At 40.7% G+C, this 23,642-nt stretch overlaps 1 protein-coding gene across 1 annotated transcript in view; it reads right to left on the bottom strand.

Annotated features, from left to right (window-relative positions):
* The window catches only part of LOC139562344 (protocadherin-15-like), a 289,491-nt gene that overhangs the window by 252,828 nt on the left and 13,021 nt on the right, over positions 1 to 23,642 (bottom strand). Inside the window, exon 2 of the mRNA XM_071380009.1 lies at positions 277 to 395. Within this exon, the coding sequence (XP_071236110.1) occupies positions 277 to 370 (94 nt within the window). The 5' untranslated portion in view covers positions 371 to 395. The remainder of the gene's footprint in view (positions 1 to 276; positions 396 to 23,642) is intronic.

The raw sequence follows: 23,642 nt of genomic DNA, 5'->3' as shown, positions 1-23,642 counted from the left end.
AACTCAGACAATTTGTCCTGGCCATTTGTCCTGACCACTTCATCTTACCAGCCAATCTCTGAACTCTTTGTTATTATGCTTTTCGAAAACGCTCACAGTTATACACTCCAGTGAAAAGGTCTACCTTAAACAGTATGCATGTTTTCACTCAGCACATATAATATACTATATAATAGAATACACACTTAATTGTACATTTTACAATGGAAATGGATAAATTTGCTGTCACAATACCCAACTTCACACATCCCGTTAAGGCCTGTCCATCTACTGTACCTTCTGTTTTCTGGGCCCAGCTGTAGGTGGTCAGAGAGAGGAGCGCCATGCTTATCTCCAGCCATCTGAAGAGACATGGCCCCCGTCGCATCATCTGTCAAATGTTATTGCCTGCCCACCTGGATGGGAGGAAAAGAGGGATACATCATTAAATGGCCAGAGATAACACATTTCTGCACAGATTTTCTTGTCCAGCACACACCTGTTAGCTAAGACTGCTCATAATGAACGTACGTAATACTCATTCAAATTACAGGCTACGACCGCACATGTACGTAGGCTACACACACACGCAGGCGGACAAACAAAGACAGACACACATGCACAGAAATTGTACAGAACAGCCAAGGTTGTTACTGAGCCATTGTGGGACACATGTGCAGGCAATGGGCGTGTTGCTCACATTCTGTGTGTACGTTATCGTGTGTGAATTGGGTAGACATCACATTATCCCAACACAATAAATGCATCAACAAAGGTGCAAGTTGGAACCAAATAGGGTTCTTGATAGCGATGCCATATTGGAAACATTTTTGGATCACTGAAGAAACATAAATGGGATGGTTCTTTAAAGAGCCCTACCAACAAAAAAAATGCTAAAGCTCCAAAGATCCATTATTAGTTTCACAAGGATCCAGCATTAAAGGTTCTACGAAGATCCATTATTGGTTACACAAGGAAACAGCATAAACGGTTATAAATTAACCCTGGCCCTAACCATAACACAACCCTTTGAACCACAGCATTGATGGTTCTACGTAGGTCTCTAAACGTTTCTGTATAGAACCTAAATCCAATGGTGGTTCTTCAGGAATTTTGTTAAAATACATTAATTCTTTAAACTGTATTGAAATAATAATCAATCATGACTAAACAAATCTCAAATGTACCAATAGTTTATTATACAACCAAGCACAAAACAAAGCAGAATGTACAATTTCAAACGAAGTTCCATTTCATTTCAAACTCAAAGTACAATTTTCAACAAAGTATAATTTCCATTCATTTCAAAGTACAATTTAAAACAAAGTCATTGTTCAATAATAGAGGTACAGTATAATCTAAGAAGTGAACAATTATCTAATTGTAGAGCCCTACACTAATGGCTTTCAAAAAAGTAATGAGTGTTCCAAAATGTAATAACGACAAGTAACCAAACAACTGTGCTGATCCTCTTTGAAGATATATGGCAGCAGGAATATGGCTCTATTGACCATATGGCCTGAAAAACAGAATTAAACATCTTAATTCATCACACCTCCTATATTGTTATTGAACATTGCTTTAACATTCCCTGCCCAAGTGTGAATAAGCATCCACTGTTGCGCCACCTAGCCTGCCCACCACCATTGAAAAATCAGTGGAACCCCCTAGCAGCTGCCCACTTTATACTGAACTTTAAGAGTAATAATATAAAACCACAGACCTACTTTCTCCACCTCTGTTCGGCAGCCATCTAGCAACTGCGCACATGCCATCTTCAGGGGACTCTTTGGGGCCTTCTCAACTACATTGACTGCCATTTTATGCAGATTGGTTATCAGTAGCTTGTCCACGTCCTTGTGCATGAGTGCTGTCATCTCTTCCAAAAGCTAGAGAGAGAAGAGAGAGAGAGAGAATAAACCATAAATTATGTAAATCCATGATGTACACACATTATGTAAATTAATTAATCTATTGTATTTTATTCATGAACTAAATGAGATCAACTAAATAGGTCCTCAAAATACCAGACAAATATGTCAAATTCACTATAAAAACATACAGTAACAGTTGAGACTTTCTAAGAGTTAATTCCATCATATATATTGTAAATACATTCTGTACCTTCATTCATTGTTTTCATTAACTAAATGAGATAAATTAATAAATAGGTACTTAAACAAAATACCCATTAAATATGCTATTATTTTTTACTGGCAGTAAGGGGCACTGTTTGGCAACACTACTAGCTAGCTACATTTCTCACTGCCAGCGTGAGGTGCTCATTGGCCCAAAATATAGGCATGGCATTTATGACTAAAAAGTGAAAAGATAATTAAACGGACAACCCACTTATGATTCACTGATTCACATGTGAAACAACAATCACCAAGATTACTATCTATCTAATATTTCATTAAATTGTGTCCCTTCCCCAATATTGTCAGCTTAATATGTTATAGCTAACATCATGCATGATGCTAGCTAACGTAAATAGCTAGTTAGCTACACCGGGCATAAACGTTTGCTGTACACCACTGTGTTTTGCTAACATTATCAAGTCACTGTTCGTATTTAGCGAGTGATTGGATTTGGTTCAAACAACTAACACCTCACATGATGATATTACTGACAAGTTTGTTTTCTAGCTAACTTGGAAAACCCAAGCTAGCTAGCTAACTCATCTGACTTGGCCAGAGATACTTTTGCGATCTGACTTGGTACGAGCATACCAAGCTTGGTAGATATCTAACTTAGATAATGTAGCTAGCTAGCTAACATCACATGGTGCATGGTGCTAAATAGCTAGCTAGCTAGCTAGCTGCACCATGTGTGAGAGTTCCCTGTAAACCAAAGAAGCAATACTGTCTAGCTTGTAGACAGCAAACGTTAGTAGATATAACCAAAGATACTGGTAACTAGATAGCTAACTAACGTTAACTAATAACTACAGGTTTAACATTGTGTCTGTGTTATAACTTTATCTACCTTACTGTGCTCCACCAAGTCAGATCAGTTAGGTAGTAGCTATACTGTTCACTGACAAATTACTGACATTTAGGAATATTGTTTAAAATAAATTATAATAAATTACGCTAGACGAATCTAGCCAACTTTGATACTCACCAAAATGTTCCATCAGATGATGATGTAGCTATGCTGCAATTTACCTCAGAGGATCAGATGAGAGCAGGACATAAACCATGTATCCACAGTTTTTAGTCATGCCGTATAAAAGAAAGATGACAGGTGTTTTGGAGTCAAGCAATGATATGCTACGTTGTACTACACCTGCGACTTGGAATAGCATTATGAGTTCATAGGCAGATTAAATAAATCAGTTAAAGCATTTTGCTGGGCTTTCAACATCAATTTGATGTCTCAAGGAGAAATCATGGCTTTCCATGCATCTACTGTACAGTATATGGCAAGCCCTAACCCACCAGATTTCATTATAGAAACAATTTTCAAACATATCAATGAGTAGCATGCATTTTTTTATTATAAAAAAAAAACATTTGGATATTTATGCAAAAGATTGTAATGCATATCAATCAGAGCATGTTGACTGATGAGCAGAGACACATCTGCAGGCTTCCATACATTTCAACCTTTTAGAATTCTGAAGAACAGTAGATGCCATGTCAAGAAGCCCCACTTAACTCGAAGGCTCTTTATCAGTCAAGAGTTCTACAAGGAACCTTAAGAGTTGATGAAGAACCATTTAAGAACCTTTTTTTCCTTCTTCAGTGTATTCAAATCCTCGCTGTACACATATATCACAGTAGACCACCAAGTGTGTTCTTGTCACTCTATGTAGCCTATGTGATTGAATTACCCAGTACACGGCACATACATATATTTCCCTATACAGAGGCAAGGTGTCTCAGAGAAGAATAGAAGTGTTTTAGCTTTTATCTGTAAGGGGTATTTTGAGTCAGAACTTCCTCAGTCGATTTATTCTGGGAGAAGGAGATACGCTGCAAAATTTGATATTAAACCATACGGTGGCAGGGCAAGCAGTCACAGATATCCCCCGGACCATATCAAAGGCCTGTTTAACACAATCAGCGTCTCTGTCAGTCATCTTAGCACATATGCTGACAGAATAACTATGAGACACAAGAACACATACATACCACCAAGACAAACATTTGAATGTTTTCCATTTTTGTAATTTAGCCGATGCTCTTATCCAGGGAGACTTACATCCAGACAGACACACAAGCACGCACACAAATCATAGATATAACTAGCGGATTACACAAGGGGATAATGGAGAACAACCCCAGCTGTTGTATCTCTTCTTCGACTGCGACAATTCCATTTTTTTAACGTATTCTCTCCCTCTAACTCTCTCTCTTTCTGCCTCTTCATATCTCTCGCTCTCATCCCAGTGGTGTTCCCTTTGAAGCCAGGTTCATTTCCCATGTACATCTATCTGTCTTAACAGGGCTGATCAGTACACGTTTGAAGCCAGTCTTCAGGGCCCAGAAACTCTGGAGAGAGGGGAGGGCCATCTTTCAGGATTCTCCCCAGACGACTTCCTGTCTGAGCCTAAACTGTCTGTCATAACATCCCTGTCCTCATGGGGAGAAAGAAATCCATGTGACTCTAGGAGAAGAGAATAAGGGGAGCACAAACTTGGTGGCATAGTGAGTCAACTGAATGTTTTCCTGGCGTACAAGGTAAACAAAGCCATGAGCATGTTTTCTAGCCACAACCCAGGCTTTACTATGACTCTAAAGGAACATGCTGATGGTATTGGAGGAAGATGGTGGTGAAATTAGAAAATTGTTAGTTGATGTCATGTCTCCGTTCCTTCTTTTGTTTATCACAATTGCTCCAACTACCCCAATGGGATGGTGGACTACTGACAGGGTGTAAAGTACTTAAGTAAAAATACTTTAAAGTACTACCTAATTAAGTAGTTTTTTTGGGTATCTGTACTTTACTATTTATATTTTTGACAACTTTTACTTCACTACATTCCTAAAGAAAATAATGTACTTTTTACTCCATACATTTTTCCTGACAACCAAAAGTACTCGTTACATTTTGAATGGTCATTTCTACTGCCTCTGATCTGGCAGACTCACTAAACACAAATGCTTTGTTTGTAAATAATGTCTGGATGTTGGAGTGTGCCGCTGGCTAGCCATAAACAATTTACAACAAGAAAATTGTGCCGTCTGGTTTGCTTAATATAAGCAATTTGAAAATGTACTTTTACTTTTGATACTTAAGTATATTTTTGCAATTACATTTACTTTCGATACTTAAGTCTATTTAAACCAAAATACTTTTAGGCTTTTACTTAAGTAGAATTTTACTGTGTGTCTTTCACTTTTACTTGAGCCATTTTCTTAAGGTATTTTTACTTTTACTCAAGTATGACAATTGGGTACTTTTTCCACCACTGACTACTAAATGTGTAACGTTTAACTATGTCCTTTACTTTGGATGATACTTTTTATATGACAACATCTTTGGAAACATACTGTAACTACAACATGATTCTCAACCTCTAATCTCTGCTGCGAGTCTGTATCTCAGTCAGTATCTCTTGTAGGACATTTATGTGGCCGGAATAACATAGTGGAAGTGAAGCAGTGAGATCAAACAGATTGTGTCGAGGGGGGAGGGGTGGGGGGGAGCGAAGCAATCACGGTTATGGATAACATGGAGACTGACAAGGCTGGGCTTTATCCAGCGAGGGTACAGTAGGAGCCCTACTCCATCTGAAATAAAAACAGGAACAGCTTCTCAGCTCCTTCTCCTCTCTTTCATCAGACTTTCTTTTTCCCCGACTAGCTCTTTTCTGCTTCTGAGTGTCGGAAGTGTCTTGATAAAAGGGAATCATATCTTTCCATTACACATGAAAGGAGTGAAGAGCTGATCTAACACTCATGGTACCTGTATAATCTCTTTTAACATACCATCTGCTGGCAGCCACTTCAAGCTTGTCTTCATCCTCGTCAATAACGAGGATGACTTTTGATATCAATCACGCTCGGCAACTAAAGATTCACATGCAGGACATGGCATTTGAAGAGGTTTTTCCATGTTCTGATGATTCTACAGTACAAAGGTTGAGCATATACTGGATGTATATAAGTAGGGGTCAACAAAGTTGAAAAGACACTTTGGCATTACAACCTAACTTCAGTTGAACATTTTGCCTGTTGGTCAGGGCCATACAACAGATTTCCGAGGTTTCCTGTAGAAGGCTATATTCTAGTCTACAGAGTTGTGGACTCGAGTCACATGACTTGGATTCGAGTCTGACTCGAGTCACAAATTTGATGACTTGATAGAAAATAAAATAACTTGAGACTTGACTTGGACTTGGAGCCTCAAGACTCTGGACTCGACTTTTACTTGAGACTGATGACTTGAAATTATCTGGCCAGGTTTTGTAATGTTTTGTCACTCATTTTGTGGCACAGAGTCTACGTGGATTAATCTACACGCAGCCAGAGATGGTAGCCGCAGCATCACCCTTGCAAAAAAACTTCAACAGATTGGCTAGTGAAACGCACACTCTGCACACTGATTGGACCAGCAAACTGTCAATCAACACAGGTTGGGTGAGCTAGAGAACAAATTGCTGATTTGCTGTTCGGGTGCAGCACAAACATCAATTTGTAGAGAGAGAGGATTGCCATAATAGATAAATATGCAGCTCCAAAAATGGTTTGGTGATCAATAATATTAACTTAACAATTACTACCATACTGTAGGTCTACTGGTCTTTTGGTATGTAACAATTGGTTGATATTGATATTTTACTTATGAAGCTTGTGATTGGAATTTGTTGTTAAAATCAAATATTACTGTGGCGAAGACGCACCATAGGCACTGCTCTTCACTTGTACTCCCCAAACTCCCACCAGTGGAGGACTTTTTTTCTCCCGCTGAAATGTTTGCTCTTGCTTTCACACGTTCAAATGCATAGGACCTCATGTGGTAAATCTATATTCCATCTAATACTACAATAATTGCAAGCGTTTCATCATTACATTACCTTACTGTTTATTGTAACACGTAGACATTTCCATTTCATGTTTGATAGGCCTACTACAATACATTTTAATTTTGTAGCCAACCATTTCTTACCCTGCTCTGAGTGGGCGCGATCTTTATAGTGCACATGAACATTCGCAAGACTCATGAGGAAGAAAGTCTGTTTATTTAATTCAACGTATAGATTATTTTCTTCATGATTCCCGGATTATTTTGGTAGTTCTATGTGTCTGTGTCCAATGTCTCTGTCATTTTTGCTGTGCGTAATAGGAGAAATAGAACTAGAAATCGGCTACGTGGCCTGTGCTCCTTCGAGTCAGAACGCTGAATAAAATAACATGATTGTTCCATGTATGCATGGTGTTGGAATATCATTAATAATCATAAAGTTTGATTAAGATGAATGTATCAATGTAACAATGGATGTGGAAATCGCCTGTTACATTGTAGAACCAGTTTATTGGTTGTAATTGCCAATTGAGTAATTGTATGGTCCTGGGGGCCAAGTGCTTATTATGCAGGTCTACCTGTTTGAGCTCCTGTTAGACAGATTCGATTTGGTTTCTCAGATAGGACAGGTTAAGCCTGATACAGAGGCTATTTCTTTTGGGTTATTGCCTGTGTATATTTGGTAAACCTACTTGTATATTTTGTATGATATGGCGCTTTCACCATTGGATCACCAAGACCTGTAAATAAATCTACACTCTGAGCATGTTAACCTGCCTTCTGCTGATTTAATGTGCTTACCACTGCTACAAGATCCATATTTTACAATTACATAGGCTAATAATTGCAGACAAAATAATGCAAAGGGCTGTCCTGTAGCCTCGATAAATAGACAACGATTAGTGGTTGAACAAGTCGTTGCATGTACAGTATAGATTTGTTTTTGACTTGAGACTTTACTTGCTCTTAGAATGCACAACTTGGAGTTGACTCGAGTCTTGACCCGTTCTACTTGGGACTCGACTTGAAACTCAGATCTTGTGACTTGATACTTACTTGTGACTCGAATAATAGTGACTTGGTCCCACCTCTGCTAGTCTATAAGAAATAAGTTGCAGTACATTTCAATATACACTCAAAACAGTTGTTGCTGTGTCCATGTGTATCCTGAGTGGATATAAGGCATATAAGCTGTGCTTCAGAAATGCCTGTCCAAAGTCTGTCTCTCTCTCTCTGTTCAAGTAGCTGATGAGACAAGAAAGAAAATAAACTATATTGTCTTGTCACAATCACTGAGTAGATGTTCTGAGCATCTACAGGAACAGAGCCAGAAAATACAACATCCACCCCTGCAGAAAGAAACCATCAAGCAGTCAATTACGGCATCTAGTGTGTGTGTGTGTGTATGTGTGTGTGTGTTTGTGTTTGTTAGAATTGTTTGTGGGTGCGCATGTGTTTGTTTGTGTGCATGTGTGCGTTTGTTTGTGTGTGCGCGTGTGCGTGTTTTAATCATCTAAGGATGTTCCAGTTAATGGGTTAGTGTTGGTCCCAATGCAGGCCTCCAATGTTGCACATTGCACTACTTGTCTGAGGCATCAAGACTCAATGATGTAATCCCATTTGTTTAAAAATGGCCTGGCCTGGCATGTCTGGGACTGTCCCTAAATAGGATCACTGTGCTAGATACTAAAACCTCTGAGAACGAAACATGGTAGGAGATTAAAACCATTGTTAATGACCCTTCAAAACATTTACCAGTAGTAGCTTAACTGTCCATGTTTGAGTACTCTACAGAGTTTCCATGTGTTACTTTGAGTTTGATATACAATCTTTACCAGGATCGTTCTTTAGAAAGTTTGCCTCCAATATCATTTATCTGAAACTCCTCCCCTTGGAGACAGATATTGAGAATTGCAAAATCATCAGTTTAAAATTAGACGCAATTATAGCCCAACTCCTCCCCAAAGCATTGTGAGTGATATACTGTACAGTACTGTGTGTCATCTGACTGATCAAGTGAATTAATGACATACAAAACATAATCAATCATGCATGCAGATATGCAACTCATTCAACTTGTACAAGAAAACAACACATGGTACCATAAATCAGTCTATACACTCTTAGAAAAAAGGTGCTGTCTAGAACATAAAACGGTTCTTCGGCTGTCCCCATAGGAGAACCCTTTGAAGAACCCCTTCTTGTTCCAGGACCCTTTTGGTTACAAGTAAAACCGTTTTGGGTTCCATGTACAGTGCATTCGGAAAGTATTCAGAACACTTGACATTTTCCACATTTTGTTATGTTACAGCCTTATTCTAAAATGGATTAAAAAAGTAATAATTCTCACCGATCTACACACAACATCCCATAATGACAAAGCAAAAACATATTTTTAGATTTCTTTTGCAAATGTATTAAAAATAAAAAACTGAAACATCAAATTTACATAAGTATTCAGACCCTTTACTCAGTACTTTGTTGAATCACCTTTGGCACGGTTAAAGCCTCAAGTCTTCTTGGGTATGATGCTACAAGCTTGGCACACTAGTATTTGGGAAGTTTCTCCCATTCTTCTCTGTCGATCCAAGGACATTCAGAGACTTGTCCCGAAGCCACTCCTGCGTTGTCCTGGCTGTGTGCATAGGGCCATTGTCCTGTTGGAAGGTGAACCTTCGCCCCAGTCTGAGGTCCTGCGGTCCCCTAGAGCAGGTTTTCATCAAGGATCTCTCTGTACTTTGCTCCCCACAGCATGATGCTGCCGCCACCATGCTACACCATAAAGATGGTGCTAGGTTTCCTCCAGATATGATGCTTGGCATTCAGGCCAAAGAGTTCAATCTTGGTTTCATCAGAACAGAGAATCTTGTTTCTCATGGTCTGAGAGTCCTTTTGGGGGACTTTTGGCAAACTCCAAGCAGGCTGTCATGTGCCTTTTACTGAGGAGTGGCTTCCGTCTGGCCACTCTACCATAAAGGCCTGATTGGTGAAGTGCTGCAGAGATGGTTGTCCTTCTGGTAGTTTCTCCATCTCTCACAGATGAACTCCGGAGCGCTGTCAGAGTCACCATCGGGTTCTGGGTCACCTCCCTGACCAAGGCCCTTCTCCCCTGATTGCTCAGTTTGGCCAGGCGGCCAGCTCTAGGAAGATTTCTGGTGGTTCCAAACTTCTTCCATTTAAGAATGATGGAGGACTCTGTGTTCTTGGGGACCTTCAATGATGCAGAATTATTTTGGTACCCTTCCCCAGATCTGTGCCTCGACACAATCCTGTCTCAGAGCTCTACGGACATTTCCTTCGACCACATGGTTTGGTTTTTGCTCTGACATGCACTGTCAACTGTGAGACCTTATATAGACAGGTATGTGCCTTTCCAAATCATGTAAAGTTGTAGAAACATCCCAAGGATGGTCAATGGAAACAGGATGCACCCGAGCTCAATTTCAAGTCGAATTTCAAAGGGTCTGAATATTTTTGTAAATACTGTATTTATGTTTTTACATTTTTAATACATTTGCTAAAATTTCTAAAAACATGTTTTCCCTTTGTCATTATGGGGTATTGTGTGTAGATTGATGAGGACATTTTTTTTTATTACATTTTAGAATAAGGCTGTAATGTAACAAAATGTGGAAAAAGTCAAGGGGTCTGAATACTTTCTGATTGCACTGTAGAAGCCTTTCCACAGAGGGTTCTACCTTGAACCAAAAAGGGTTATCCTATGGGGACAGTTGAACAACCCTTTTGGAATCCTTTTTTCTAAGAGTGTAAGCAGCACTTTTTACCATAAAAACGCTGCCGTAAACAAAGAGACTGCACCATCAGGAGAATGTGTTTATCAGCATGTATACAGACCCTTCACTATAGTCTGATTACAACAATAATGGCTGTAGATGGTTTTACTTGTTACATCTTAATTCAAAAACATAACTTTGTTCCTGCACTGCGAAAATGCACAATTTCATTGTGTATTGTTCTAGTTGTCTAATCAATTATAATACTACGATAATTATGTAAAAGGTGTGATAATTCGACTGACAGCTCTACGTGTTTGTTCTAATTGACAGGGCAGAGGTATTACAAATAACTTTTTTAGCCTGAGGGCCAGGTCCTGTAAAAGCCAGGTCAAAGACATCCCAGACTGAACCTTCACCTGGTGACAGCCTTCCATAGAAACACCCTCTCCTCACAACAACCCTTCTGCTACTGTAACCAAACACCCTCAGCACACACCCGCTCCTGCAGCTAGCGGTCCAGTAACCCAAACTGGACGTCCCTCAACGTGACGTTAAGTGAGCCGGCCTTGCATGATATTGCACGCTGTCCACAAACGACTACTGTTACTGTCTCTGTTACCACGTCACCTGGAATAAAGAAGAGAGCTGGAGCTGGAACAGAAGAGCTGGAGAGTAAGTGTCTCTGTGAGGTCCCTGCCAGAAAAAAGTAGAAGATATTCATTACACACTGTGAGATGTAATCAGTCCTAGCTAGGGGCCCTCCCGCTTCATAATGACTGGGGTGATTAGCGCAGGCAAATGGACTGGGGCTCCGTGCCTCATGGTATGCCTCAGCTAGCAGCCGGCCAGAGATAGAAGCACTCACTAAACACACCTGCAGCTGCCACAAGCTTATCTTCTTGCACCTTTTGGCCTGTCTGTTAGCTTTTTGCTAGCCACCTGTATTATTAATTAACTGATTAATCAATGAATTATTTGTGTTTTGGAGAAAAGCAGCACAGAAGCTTTGTAAACAAACAATGCGTACAGGACACTGTAAAAAAAAAAAAGATGTTTTAGAGCTACTGTCAATGTATTTGTTTAACTTAATCACAAACTCAGCAAAAAAAAGAAACGTCCTCTCACTGTCAACTGCTTTTATTTTCAGCAAAAACTTAACATGTGTAAATATTTGTATGAACATAACAAGATTCAACAACTGAGACATAAACTGAACAAGTTCCACAGACATGTGACTAACATAAACGGAATTATGTGTCCCTGAACAAAAGGGGTCAAAATCAAAAGTAACACTCAGTATCTGGTGTGGCCACCAGCTGCATTACGTTCTACAGTGCTTCTCCTCCTCATGGACTGCACCAGATTTGCCAGTTCTTGCTGTGAGATGTTACCCCACTCTTCCACCAAGGCACCTGCAAGTTCCCGGACATTTCTGGGGTGAATGGCCCTAGCCCTCACCCTCCGATCCAACAATTCCCAGACGTGTTTAATGGGATTGAGTTCCGGGCTCTTCGCTGGCCATGGCAGAACAATGACACTCCTGTCTTGCAGGAAATCATGCACAGAACGAGCAGTATGGCTGGTGGCATTGTCATGCTGGAGGGTCATGTCAGGATGAGCCTGCTGGAAGGGTAACACATGAGGGAGGACGGTGTCTTCCCTGTAATGCACAGTGTTGAGATTGCCTGCAGTGACAACAAGCTCAGTCCGATGATGCTGTGACACACCGCCCCAGACCATGACGGACCCTCCACCTCCAAATCGATCCCGCTCCAGAGTACAGGCCTCGATGTAACGCTCATTCCTAGACGATAAACGAGAATCCGACCATCACCCCTGGTGAACCAAAACCGCGACTCGTCAGTGAAGAGCACTTTTTGTCAGTCCTGTGTGGTCCAGCGATGGTGGGTTTGTGCCCATAGGCGATGTTGTTGCCGGTGAGGACCTGCCTTACAACAGACCTACAAGCCCTTAGTCCAGCCTCTCTCAGTCTATTGCGGACAGCCTGAGCACTGATGGAGGGATTGTGCGTTCCTGGTGTAACTCAGGCAGTTGTTGTTGCCATCCTGTACCTGTCCGCAGGTGTGATGTTCGGATGCACCAATCTTGTGCAGGTATTGTTACACGTGGTCTGCCACTGCGAGGATGATCAGCTGTCCATCCTGTCTCCCTGTAGCGTTGTCTTAGGCATCTCACAGTACGGACATTGCAATTTATTGCCCTGGCCACATCTGCAGTCCTCATGCCTCCTTGCAGGATGACCTAAGGCACGTTCACACAGATAAGCAGGGACCCTGGGCATCTTTCTTTTTGTGTTTTTCCAGAGTCAGTAGAAAGGCCTCTTTAGTGTCCTAAGTTGTCATAACTGTGACCTTAATTGCCTACCGTCTGTAAGCTGTTAGTGTCTTAAAGACCGTTCCACAGGTGCATGTGCATTAATTATGGTTCATTGAACAAGCATGGGAAACTGTGTTTAAACCCTTTACAATGAAGAAATGTGAAGTTATTTGGATTTTTACTAATTATCTATGAAAGACAGGGTCCTGAAAAAAATATGTTTATTTTTTTTCTGAGTTTAGTAGTTTAATTGCAGTTATTGTAACCATGCCTTTCAATTCATGTGGCAGCAATATACAGCCTTTTGGACTGGGAAGTGTTAACATCAGACAGTCTTTCCTGGGTAGTTCTGCTGCAGCATAGTGACCCTAACGCTTCGAACACATCGACAGCATCATTGCATTTGGTACACCAGAATTACATTATTTTCCAATGAAACGCTGTGTTTTCCTTGCAGCATTGCATTGCAGAGGCAGTTGCGGTGCGGTTGATGTTTCCAACGTATGTGTCAAGCTGTATGCGTAGACGGCTTGACAGAAATGGTAGCAGAAGGTGAATGTTACATACATATCCAGATGATGCTGCATTCTATTTGCGCAAGGACGCTGTCGGTGTGTTCGAAGCATAATAGGGGATGGAATAAACACCATTATATGCTTTTGCAGTCCTCCTGAAAGCAAATGAAAGATTTAATATGTTTATTATAATGGAGAAATACATAGAACAAGATACAGCCGCTGTGCTTGTTGGTGTTATGTTTTCATTTTACAGTAAATGCAGAATAGACATAATCAGTGTGAGAGAGAGAGAGAGATAAAGAGAGAGAGTGAAGTGTGTGTGTGTGTGTGTGTGTGTGTGTGTGTGTGTGTGTGTGTGTGTGTGTGTGTGTGTGTGTGTGTGTGTGTGTGTGTGTGTGTGTGTGTGTGTGTGTGCCTCATGCTTCTCTATCATAGCTTTTAAGAGCTAATTCCAATACTAGCTAGTTCTAGCACTAGTGTCATAGTTGATAATCAATTCTATAAATATGAGTGGGATAGGTGTTTCTCTCCACACTCTGAGACACCATCCTGGGATACTAAAGTAAAAAGCAAAAAGTAAACAGATATTAGAGCAATATTCTACAGTAAAGCTAGACCCCGCATGGAAAGTCAATAGAGCCCTGCGGCCCACTAAACCTTTCATATCTCTCCAAAAACAGTTATGATGTCTCCAGTGGTGTAGTGGTGCCTGGAGAAGTAGAAATACTCACATTTTGCCAGACATTTCCCAAACGGCCCACCCAGCGAAGGAAATGTCCCCTGTGTGAATTTGTTTTTATGAAAAACAGTGACATACATTCTGAATGACCAAAATGATAAATCCCATATTGGTATTTTCACAGTCAGACCAACCCAAGCTGTACTGTGCAAGTAGGTCTACTGTTGAAGCAGATAAATTAGGTTTTCAACTGAAACAGAAATTCTAGTTATTCAAATTTTACCAAAATGTTCAGGTTTTCACTCTCAAAGTCACACTTTTTTAATAGAAAAACAACAACATTGGATGTTCTAAGTCCATACCAATGCTTATATCACATCAGACCACTTTTGAGGTCTGGGAAAAATCTAAGAAATTTAGATTGTAGTTGCCCTTCAATTCAAGTGCTCAGCACCTAGCACTGTTAGCAGTGTTTCTTTAGCATATTTGATGCACAACAAATGGCCACTGGATTGATGCAAATAATCATGGTATTCTGCCAGGCTACTTTGTAGCTAGTTAACATTTAATTGAGAAGGTTTTTGGGAAAGCCTTTCCATCTACCATAAGATGGTTAAGCTTATCTATTATCTATATATCTATATTTTCCTGTTCCGTAATTGTTTGAAACCTGGTGGTTTTACTTCATATTAAGAGGAATGTCTTACCCTGCTTCAAAGTAGCCTATAGTCAAAATCCCACCATAGAAACGTGGAGCCAATTATTTTATAAAGACTTCCTCATTTTCGTTCTCCTGTTCTTCTTTCAGCGTTCTTTCATTGTCTAGCAGCCAAAGGCATTATCCTAGTCATATTAGCAACCCATGATAGTTGTGCATCTTTAGATCTCCCCTCTTTCTAAATTTCCAACGGATATTTCCATCTCTGTCCATGAACTCGCAGGAGCGGTGTGCATTTTAGAACAGTATTTTCATGCAATTTGCATTTTAGAACATTCACATGTAGGCCTACTAACATGTACACATTGATGTGACTAAAATTGTAATAAATAATATACTGAACAAAAATATAAATGACACATGCAACAATTTCAAAGATTTTACTGAGTTACATTTCATATCTATTCATAAATAGATTAGGCCCAAATGTATGTATTTCACATGACTGGGAATACAGATATGCATCTGTTAATCACAGATAAAAAAAATGTTTAAGTAGGGACGTGGATCAGAAAACCAGTCAATATCTGGTGGGTCCATCATTTGCCTTATGCAGCGCGACACATCTCCTTCACAGAGAGTTGATCAGGCTGTTGATTGTGGCCTGTGGAATGTTGCCTCACTCCTCTTCAATTGCTGCGCAAAGTTGCTGGATAGTGTGAGGAATTGGAACACTCTGTCGTACATGAGTATGCAGGCCATGGAAGAACTGGGACATTTTCAGCTTCCAGGATTTCTGTACAGATCCTTGCAATATGGGGCTGTGCATTATTATGCTAAAACATGAGGTTATGAAGGTGGATGAATGGCACGAGAATGGGCCTCTGGATGCCGTCACGGTACCTCTGTGGAATCAAATTGCCATCAATAAAATGCAATTATGTTCGTTGTCCGTAGCTTATGCCTGCCCATACCATAACGCCACCATGGGACACTGTTCACAACGTTGTGAACAGTGGCCTTTTATTGTCCCTAGCACAAGGTGCACCTGTGTAATGATCATGCTGTTTAATCAGCTTGTTGATATGCCACACCTGTCAGTTGGATGGATTATCTTTTTAAATTTGTGCAAGAAAATTAGAAATAAGCTTTTTGTGTGTATGGAATTTTTTTTAAATTTCAGCTCAAGGACAAACACTTTACATGTTGCATTTATATTTTTATTCAGTCTAGTTTATCCACATTTTAAGCCAAACATTTTGATCCTTTCCATCAACCTTATTAATTGATACGGCGTATACCTCCACTACACTACATTGACACGCATAGTGGGGATTAAGAAGTGAGTATACACAATGCTCACTGAAATATAAGTGGGTATACAGCGTATACCCTCCACTACACCACTGGATCTTTCCACAAACAGTTCTAACCTCTCCACAAACAGTTATATTGGGAAACTTAAAGACGTACTGTCAAACTTTTGTATAATTTCAGCCAGTAGTTTTGAAAGTGGTGCTCACAGGCCAAGACAGTGTTTGGTGTACAACGTCATCCAATTGGGACCAACACTTTACATGTTGCATTTATATTTTTGTTCAGTGTAGTGTATCGACATTTTAAGCAAAACATTATTATGTCATCTATTTTGTGTGATATATTACGTATTTTGCAATTCATATGATATCACACAAGTTTTGCAATTGGTGTGATATGTTACCAATCCAATTCATGCAATATGTTACAAATGTATTGTGCTTGAAGGTCCAATGTAGCCATTTTTATCTCAATATCGAATAATTTTGGGGTAACAATTAAGTACCTTACTGTGATTGATTGCAATTAAAATTTTCAAAAAATAAACAAAAATGATTTCTTAGCAAAGAGCAATTTTTCAATCAAGAATTTTGCTAGGATTGAGTGGGGAGGGGAAAACTGAACACTTGCTGTTATTGGGAGGTTTGGAACTCTCTTTCTTATTGGACCAGTAATAACTAAGGGCAAAACTTCATTCCACCAAAACAGGCTACAATTTCAGGCCATTTTTTCAAAAAACTTTTACAATAAAAGTGCATTTTCATAATTTTCACAATTTCACATTATTATTCCAACCTCATAGTGGGGAAATGCTCTATGTGAACTGTTTCAAGAAGCTAGGCTTTTGTCTCATGTCACTACTTCACAGGAGAGGCATTTTAATTGTTATGTATTTTTTATCAAAATGTGTTTTTTGGCAGAAATGTCTTCTGGAGCATGGGATCATTCATTTGCCTTAATAACAAACTTGTATGCCATCTAGAAAAAGTCAGGAATCTTCACGCTAGCCATGATTGGCTGAGATATTGGATGGGCTGGATATGCAGAGGTGAGTTCGGATTGGCCTGCCATGTAGCACGCGTCTGTCTATAACATGAGCTGGTCAGTGTGTATAGATAATCCTTGCTACCATGGCTTTTATGAAAGATATAACGTTAGCCATGGAGATCTGCAAAAGTGTTGCTACTACTCTCAACAACATTGCCGCCCAGAATTTAGCAGGCACTATGGACAAAGATCAGTGGGAAAAAGTTGTGATGGACTACTTTATGTGTGAACCGGAGTGACTTGACACAACAATGGGCTGAACAAGCTGTAGCTAGCTACAAACCAAATGGAAAAGACACACTGCTGTGAAGCGTTCATCCATGTATACAGGTAAGTGTCTAGCTACATTTTCCGATATTATATATTTCTCATTTTGTCAGAAAGTGGTTTCATTGCACGTTAAAACATACTGTTAGCTAGCTAGCAAACGTTAGCTTGCTGGCTCGCTAGCTAACGTTACGTGTATAATCTGTGTAGAAATATTATTTGTATCTCAGAAATCCATTTGCATTGCTAGTTATAGCATAATGTTAGCTAGCTAGCTAACATTTAACCTAGTTGGTTAGCTTTAGCTACAGTTGAAGTCAGAAGATTACATACACTGTGGCCAAATACATTTAAACTCAGTTTTTCACAATTGCTGACATTTAATCCAAGTAAAAATTCCCTGTTTTAGGTCAGTTAGGATCACCACTTTATTTTAAGATTGTGAAATGTCAGAATAATAGTAGAGATAATTATTTATTTCAGCTTTTATTTCTTTCACCACATTCCCAGTGGGTTTGAAGTTTACATACACTAAATTAGTATTTGGTAGCATTGCCTTTAAAATGTTTAACTTGTGTCAAATGTTTCAGGTAGACTTCCACAAGCGTCCAACAATAAGTTGGGTGAATTTTGGCCCATTCCTCCTGACAGAGCTGGTGTAACTGAGTCAGGTTTGTAGGCCTCCATGCTTGCACACACTTTTTCAGTTCTGCCCACCAATTTTCTATGGGATTGAGGTCAGGGCTTTGTAATGGCCACTTCAATACCTTGACTTTGTTGTCCTTAAGCCATTTTGCCACTACTTTGGAAGTATGCTTGGGGGTCATTGTCCATTTGGAAGACCCATTTGCGACAGAGCTGGTGTAACTGAGTCAGGTTTGTAGGCCTCCATGCTTGCGCACACTTTTTCAAGCTTTAACTTCCTGACTGATGTCTTGAGATGTTGCTTCAATATATCCACATACTTTTCCTCCCTCAAATGCCATCTATTTTGTGAAGTGCACCAGTCCCTCCTGCAGCAACGCACCCCCACAACATGATGCTGCCACCCCATGCTTCACGGTTGGGATGGTGTTCTTCGGCTTGCAAGCCTCCCCTTTTCCTCTAAACATAACGATGGCCATTATGGCCAAACAGTTCTATTTTTGTTTCATCAGACCAGAGGACATTTCTCCAAATAGTACGATCTTTGTCCCCATGTGCAGTTGCAAACCGTAGTCTGGCTTTTTTATGATGGAAGAAGCCACTGCTCCAAAACCTTGCTGAGCGGCCTTTCAGGCTATGTCGATATAGGACTTGTTTTAATGTGGATATAGATACTTGTGTAACTTTTTCCTCCAGCATCTTCACAAGGTCCTTTGCTGTTGTTCTGGGATTGATTTGCACTGTCAGGGTTTTCGCTGCTGGTAATTTGAGTCAAGTGCAGGAGAGCAGAGAATAGGTGATCAGGCGACTTTATTAGCCAAGAGCACCCAAATAGACGGGCGCAAAATACCGTCAAATATAATACAAACAAGTTCGCCAAACAATAACCCCAAATAGGGTACAGGCAATACCAGGGTGAAAACCCAGACTGGCGCGAATAAACAAACCCAACACAAAACAATTCTACACAAAGACATGAGGGGAACAGAGGAATATATACAGTATATGCAGTGTGATTAGGGAATGTAAACCAGGTGTGCGAGGAACAAGACAAAACAAATGGAACAATGAAAAATGGAGCGGTGATGGCTGGAAGGCCGGTGACGTCGACCGCCGAACGCCGCCCGAACAAGGAGGGGAGCCGACTTCGGCGGAAGTCGTGACATGCACTTTTCGCACCAAAGTACGTTCATCTCTAGGAGACAGAACGCATCTCCTTCCTGAGCGGTATGACGGCTGCGTGGTCCCATGGTGTTTATACTTGCGTACTATTGTTTGTACAGATGAACGTCGTACCTTCAGGCATTTGAAAATTGCTCCCAGGGATGAACCAGACTTGTGGAGGTCTCCAAATTTTTATCTGAGGTCTTGGCTGATTTATTTTGATTTTCCGATGATGTCAAGCAAAGAGGCACTGAGTGTGAAGGTAGGCCTTGAAATACATCCACAGGTACACCTCCAATTGATTCAAATTATGTCAATTAGCCTATCAGAAGTTTCTAAAGCTATGACATCATTTTCAAGAATTTTCCAAGCTGTTTAAAGGCACAGTCAACTTAGTGTATGTAAACTTCTGACCCACAAGAAAATGTGATACAGTGAATTATAAGTGAAATAATCTGTCTGTAAACAATTGTTGGAAAAATTACTTATGTCATGCACAAAGTAGATGTCCTAACCGACTTGCCAAAACTATAGTTTGTTAACAATAAATTTGTGGAGTGGTTGAAAAATTAGTTTTAATGACTCCAACCTAAGTGTATGTAAACTTCTGACTTCAAGTGTTATTGCAGATTCATACTCCAGCATTTAATGCATAGCGGCTAGCTATGACAATCTGTTTGTACTGTAGCTATGGGTTGAGATTATGGTTAATTGTTTAGCTAGCTAGCTACATGTCTAAACAAAAGACTCCACTTCGCATGAGAATGATTACATGACCAATCAGGTTAGCTAGGTGTCTCTGGGGGTGATTATGGCCATCTATTGTATTTCATGAACATGTGTACCTGTCTAGACAATAGTGACCCATCCACTTAGCTAGATGTGGCTGGGGAGTGGTTTTAGCATTTATTTCACATGACCCATCAATTTAAATTAGGATATTGGCCAAAGTGTATTTTTACCTGGAGTTTTTCTTTATTGTAGGCTACTACTTTCTTGAAATCTTTGGTTGTATATTACACTACCTTATTCACTCTGTTTAGCACATGGCATCATGTGTGAATCCTTAAGTAGATGGATGGGGCTAAGGTGTGAACGATGCTGAATAGGTATAGACAGAGAAGAGCTCTCCAGTAGGTGTACCAAAACATTCAAGGACCATTTCATCAAAAGTGGGGTTACAAGTTTATTAACTTTCAAAGCAGAAATACTTTCCCATTGTTCCTCATCTGCAGACTATGTTAAACAATTTTATAGCTCTGAGTCCTTACTTATATGCAATGTAAAACACACAATTTCAAATGTTGCTACATAAGACCAAATCGAGGTGGTGGGTCACATATATGTAAAAAATCAAGTTTTTGACAGCGGGACAGATGCAACACTGTATACAATGTTTTGTTTCTGATGGGGAAGGTTTTCATTTATAGTCACTGAGAGAGCTGCAGAGCTCTGAGGTTTATAATACCTCTGTCTGATTCATCTCATGACCACGTTCCAAAGCTCTAAACCCCGTGGAGTTAAACCCATGTGGGTGCTTTTCTGGCTCACTGCTTAGCATCCCAATGTAGGCCTAGTATCCATGTTACAAGGCACTCAGCTCAGTACAATGGGTGTTAAACATTAACCGCTGACTCCTAACAAAGCACTTTTGACTTTTGGTGAGATTTCCTCTACTTAATGTGTGGCTTAACATACTTGCTGTGGAAGTCAATCTGTTGTAATCACAAATCATTCATTGTGAGGAAAGGTTTCCAACTAAGCTTCAACCCATGTTTGAATTACTGATACTTCAATCCGAAGAAGGCTTGAAATTGTGACTAGCAGTCACTATATAACAGCTGATTAAACAATTGATCTGGTGAACATCGTTGGCTTGAAAAGGAGTGGGCAGGAATACATCCATAGACAGCAACATAATCACATCTTGTAAGAAGGCATTGAAGCATCAAGGGCATTGAAGCATCAAAACCACTTCATTTAAACCTACAGTACGATGAAGCACCCACATATATACTTGACGGGAAATGTACAATCAAAACCTGTTGAAAAACAATCATTACTGTGTGACCGACCGGCTCGATTCGGTCTTTTTTAGCAAAATTTGAAATAGCGTTTTTTACATTGGATAAAAGTACAGACTCTGCTAGAAAAGTATATATTATACACTACAGTTGAGGAACAATGGGAAACAAATTCTGTTTTGAGAAAATGTCCCTTGGATGTTTTGGTACACCTATTGGTGAGCTCTTATTTGTCTACACCATTCAGCATCGTTCACACTCTCTTAAGCTTAAGTCTCACCCATTTTTTAAGAATTCACATGTGAGGCCATGTGCTAAGCATAGTGAGTGTGGTAGTGTACTAAGCAACCAAAGATATCGAATCAAATCAAATCAAAATGTATTTGTCACGTGCGCCGAAATGTGAAATGCTTACTTACAGGCTCTAACCAATAGTACGAAAAAAAGGTATGTGTGTGTGTGTCTGTGTGTGTGTGTGTGTAGGTAAGTAAAGAAATAAAACAACAGTAAAAATACATTTAGAAAATAACAGTAGCAAGGCTATATACAGACACCGGTTAGTCAGGCTTATTGAGGTAGTATGTACATGTAGGTATGGTTAAAGTGACTATGCATATATGATGAACAGAGAGTAGCAGTAGCGTAAAAAGAGGGGTTGGCGGGTGGTGGGACACAATGCAGACAGCCCGGTTAGCCAATGTGCGGGAGCACTGGTTGGTAGGGCCAAATGAGGTAGTATGAACATGTACATGAATGTATAGTTAAAGTGACTATGCATATATGATAAACAGAGAGTAGCAGAAGCGTAAAAGAGGGGTGGGGGGGGGCACACAATGCAAATAGTCCGGGTAACCATATCCATATGGTTACCTGTTCAGGACTCTTATGGCTTGGGGGTAAAAACTGTTGAGAAGCCTTTTTGTCCTAGACTTGGCACTCCGGTACCCCTTGCCATGTGGTAGTAGAGAGAACAGTCTATGACTGGGGTGGCTGGGGTCTTTGACAATTTTTAGGGCCTGCCTCTGACACCGCCTGGTGTAGAGGTCCTGGATGGCAGGCAGCTTTGCCCCAGGGATGTAATGGGCCGTACGCACTACCCTCTGAAGTGCCTTGCGGTCAGAGGCCGAGCAATTGCCGTACCAGGCAGTGATGCAACCGGTCATGATGCTCTCGATGTTGCAGCTGTAGAACCTTTTGAGGATCTCAGGACCCATGCCAAATCTTTTTAGTTTCCTGAGGGGGAAAATGCTTTGTCGTGTCCTCTTTACGACTGTCTTGGTGTGTTTGGACCAATCTAGTTTGTTATTGATGTGGACACCAAGGAACTTGAAGCTCTCAACCTGCTCCGCTATAGCCTCGTCGATGAGAATGGGGACGTGCTCGGTGCTCTTTTTCCTGCAGTCCACAATCAGCTCCTTAGTTCTTGGTTACATTGAGGGATAGGTTGTTATTCTGGCACCACCCAGCCAGGTCTCTGACATCCTCCCTATAGGCTGTCTCGTCGTTGTCGGTGATCAGGCCTACCACTGTTGTGTCGTCAGCAAACTTAATGATGGTGTTGGAGTCATGCTTGGCCATGTAGTCGTGGGTGAACAGGGTGTACAGGAGGGGACAGCACGCACCCCTGGGGAGCTCCAGTGTTGAGGATCAGCGTGGCGGATGTCTTGCTACCTACCCTCACCACCTGGGGGTGACCCGTCAGGAAGTCCAGGATCCAGTTGCAGAGGGAGGTGTTTAGTCCCAGGTTCCTTAGCTTAGTGATGAGCTTTGAGGGTACTATGGTGTTGAACGCTGAGCTGTAGTCAATGAATAGCATTCTCACATAGGTGTTCCTTTTGTCCCGGTGGGAAAGGGCAGTTTGGAGTGCAATAGAGATTGCATCATCTGTGGATCTGTTTGGTCGGTATAAAATTGGAGTGGGTCTAGGGTTTCTGGGATAATGGTGTTGATGTGAGCCATTACTAGCCTTTCATAGCACTTCATGGCTATGGACGTGAGTGCTACGGGTCTGTAGTCATTTAGGCAGGTTGCCTATGTGTTCTTGGGCACTGGGACTATGGTGGTCTGCTTGAAACATGTTGGTATTACAGACTCAATCAGGGACATGTTGAAAATGTCAGTGAAGACACCTGCCAGTTGGTCAGCACATGCCCGGAGCACACGTCCTGGTAATCCGTCTGGCCCCGCAGCCTTGTGTATGTTGACCTGTTTAAAGGTCTTACTCACGTCGGCTACGGAGAGCGTGATCACACAGTCATCCGGAACAGCTGATGCTCTCATGCATGCCTCAGTGTT

This window comes from Salvelinus alpinus, chromosome 32 (genome assembly GCF_045679555.1).
Source record: "Salvelinus alpinus chromosome 32, SLU_Salpinus.1, whole genome shotgun sequence".
NCBI classification, from domain to species: Eukaryota; Metazoa; Chordata; class Actinopteri; order Salmoniformes; family Salmonidae; genus Salvelinus; species Salvelinus alpinus.
Note: the sequence above shows the minus strand (reverse complement) of the source record. Positions and strands in the feature narration are given on the sequence as shown.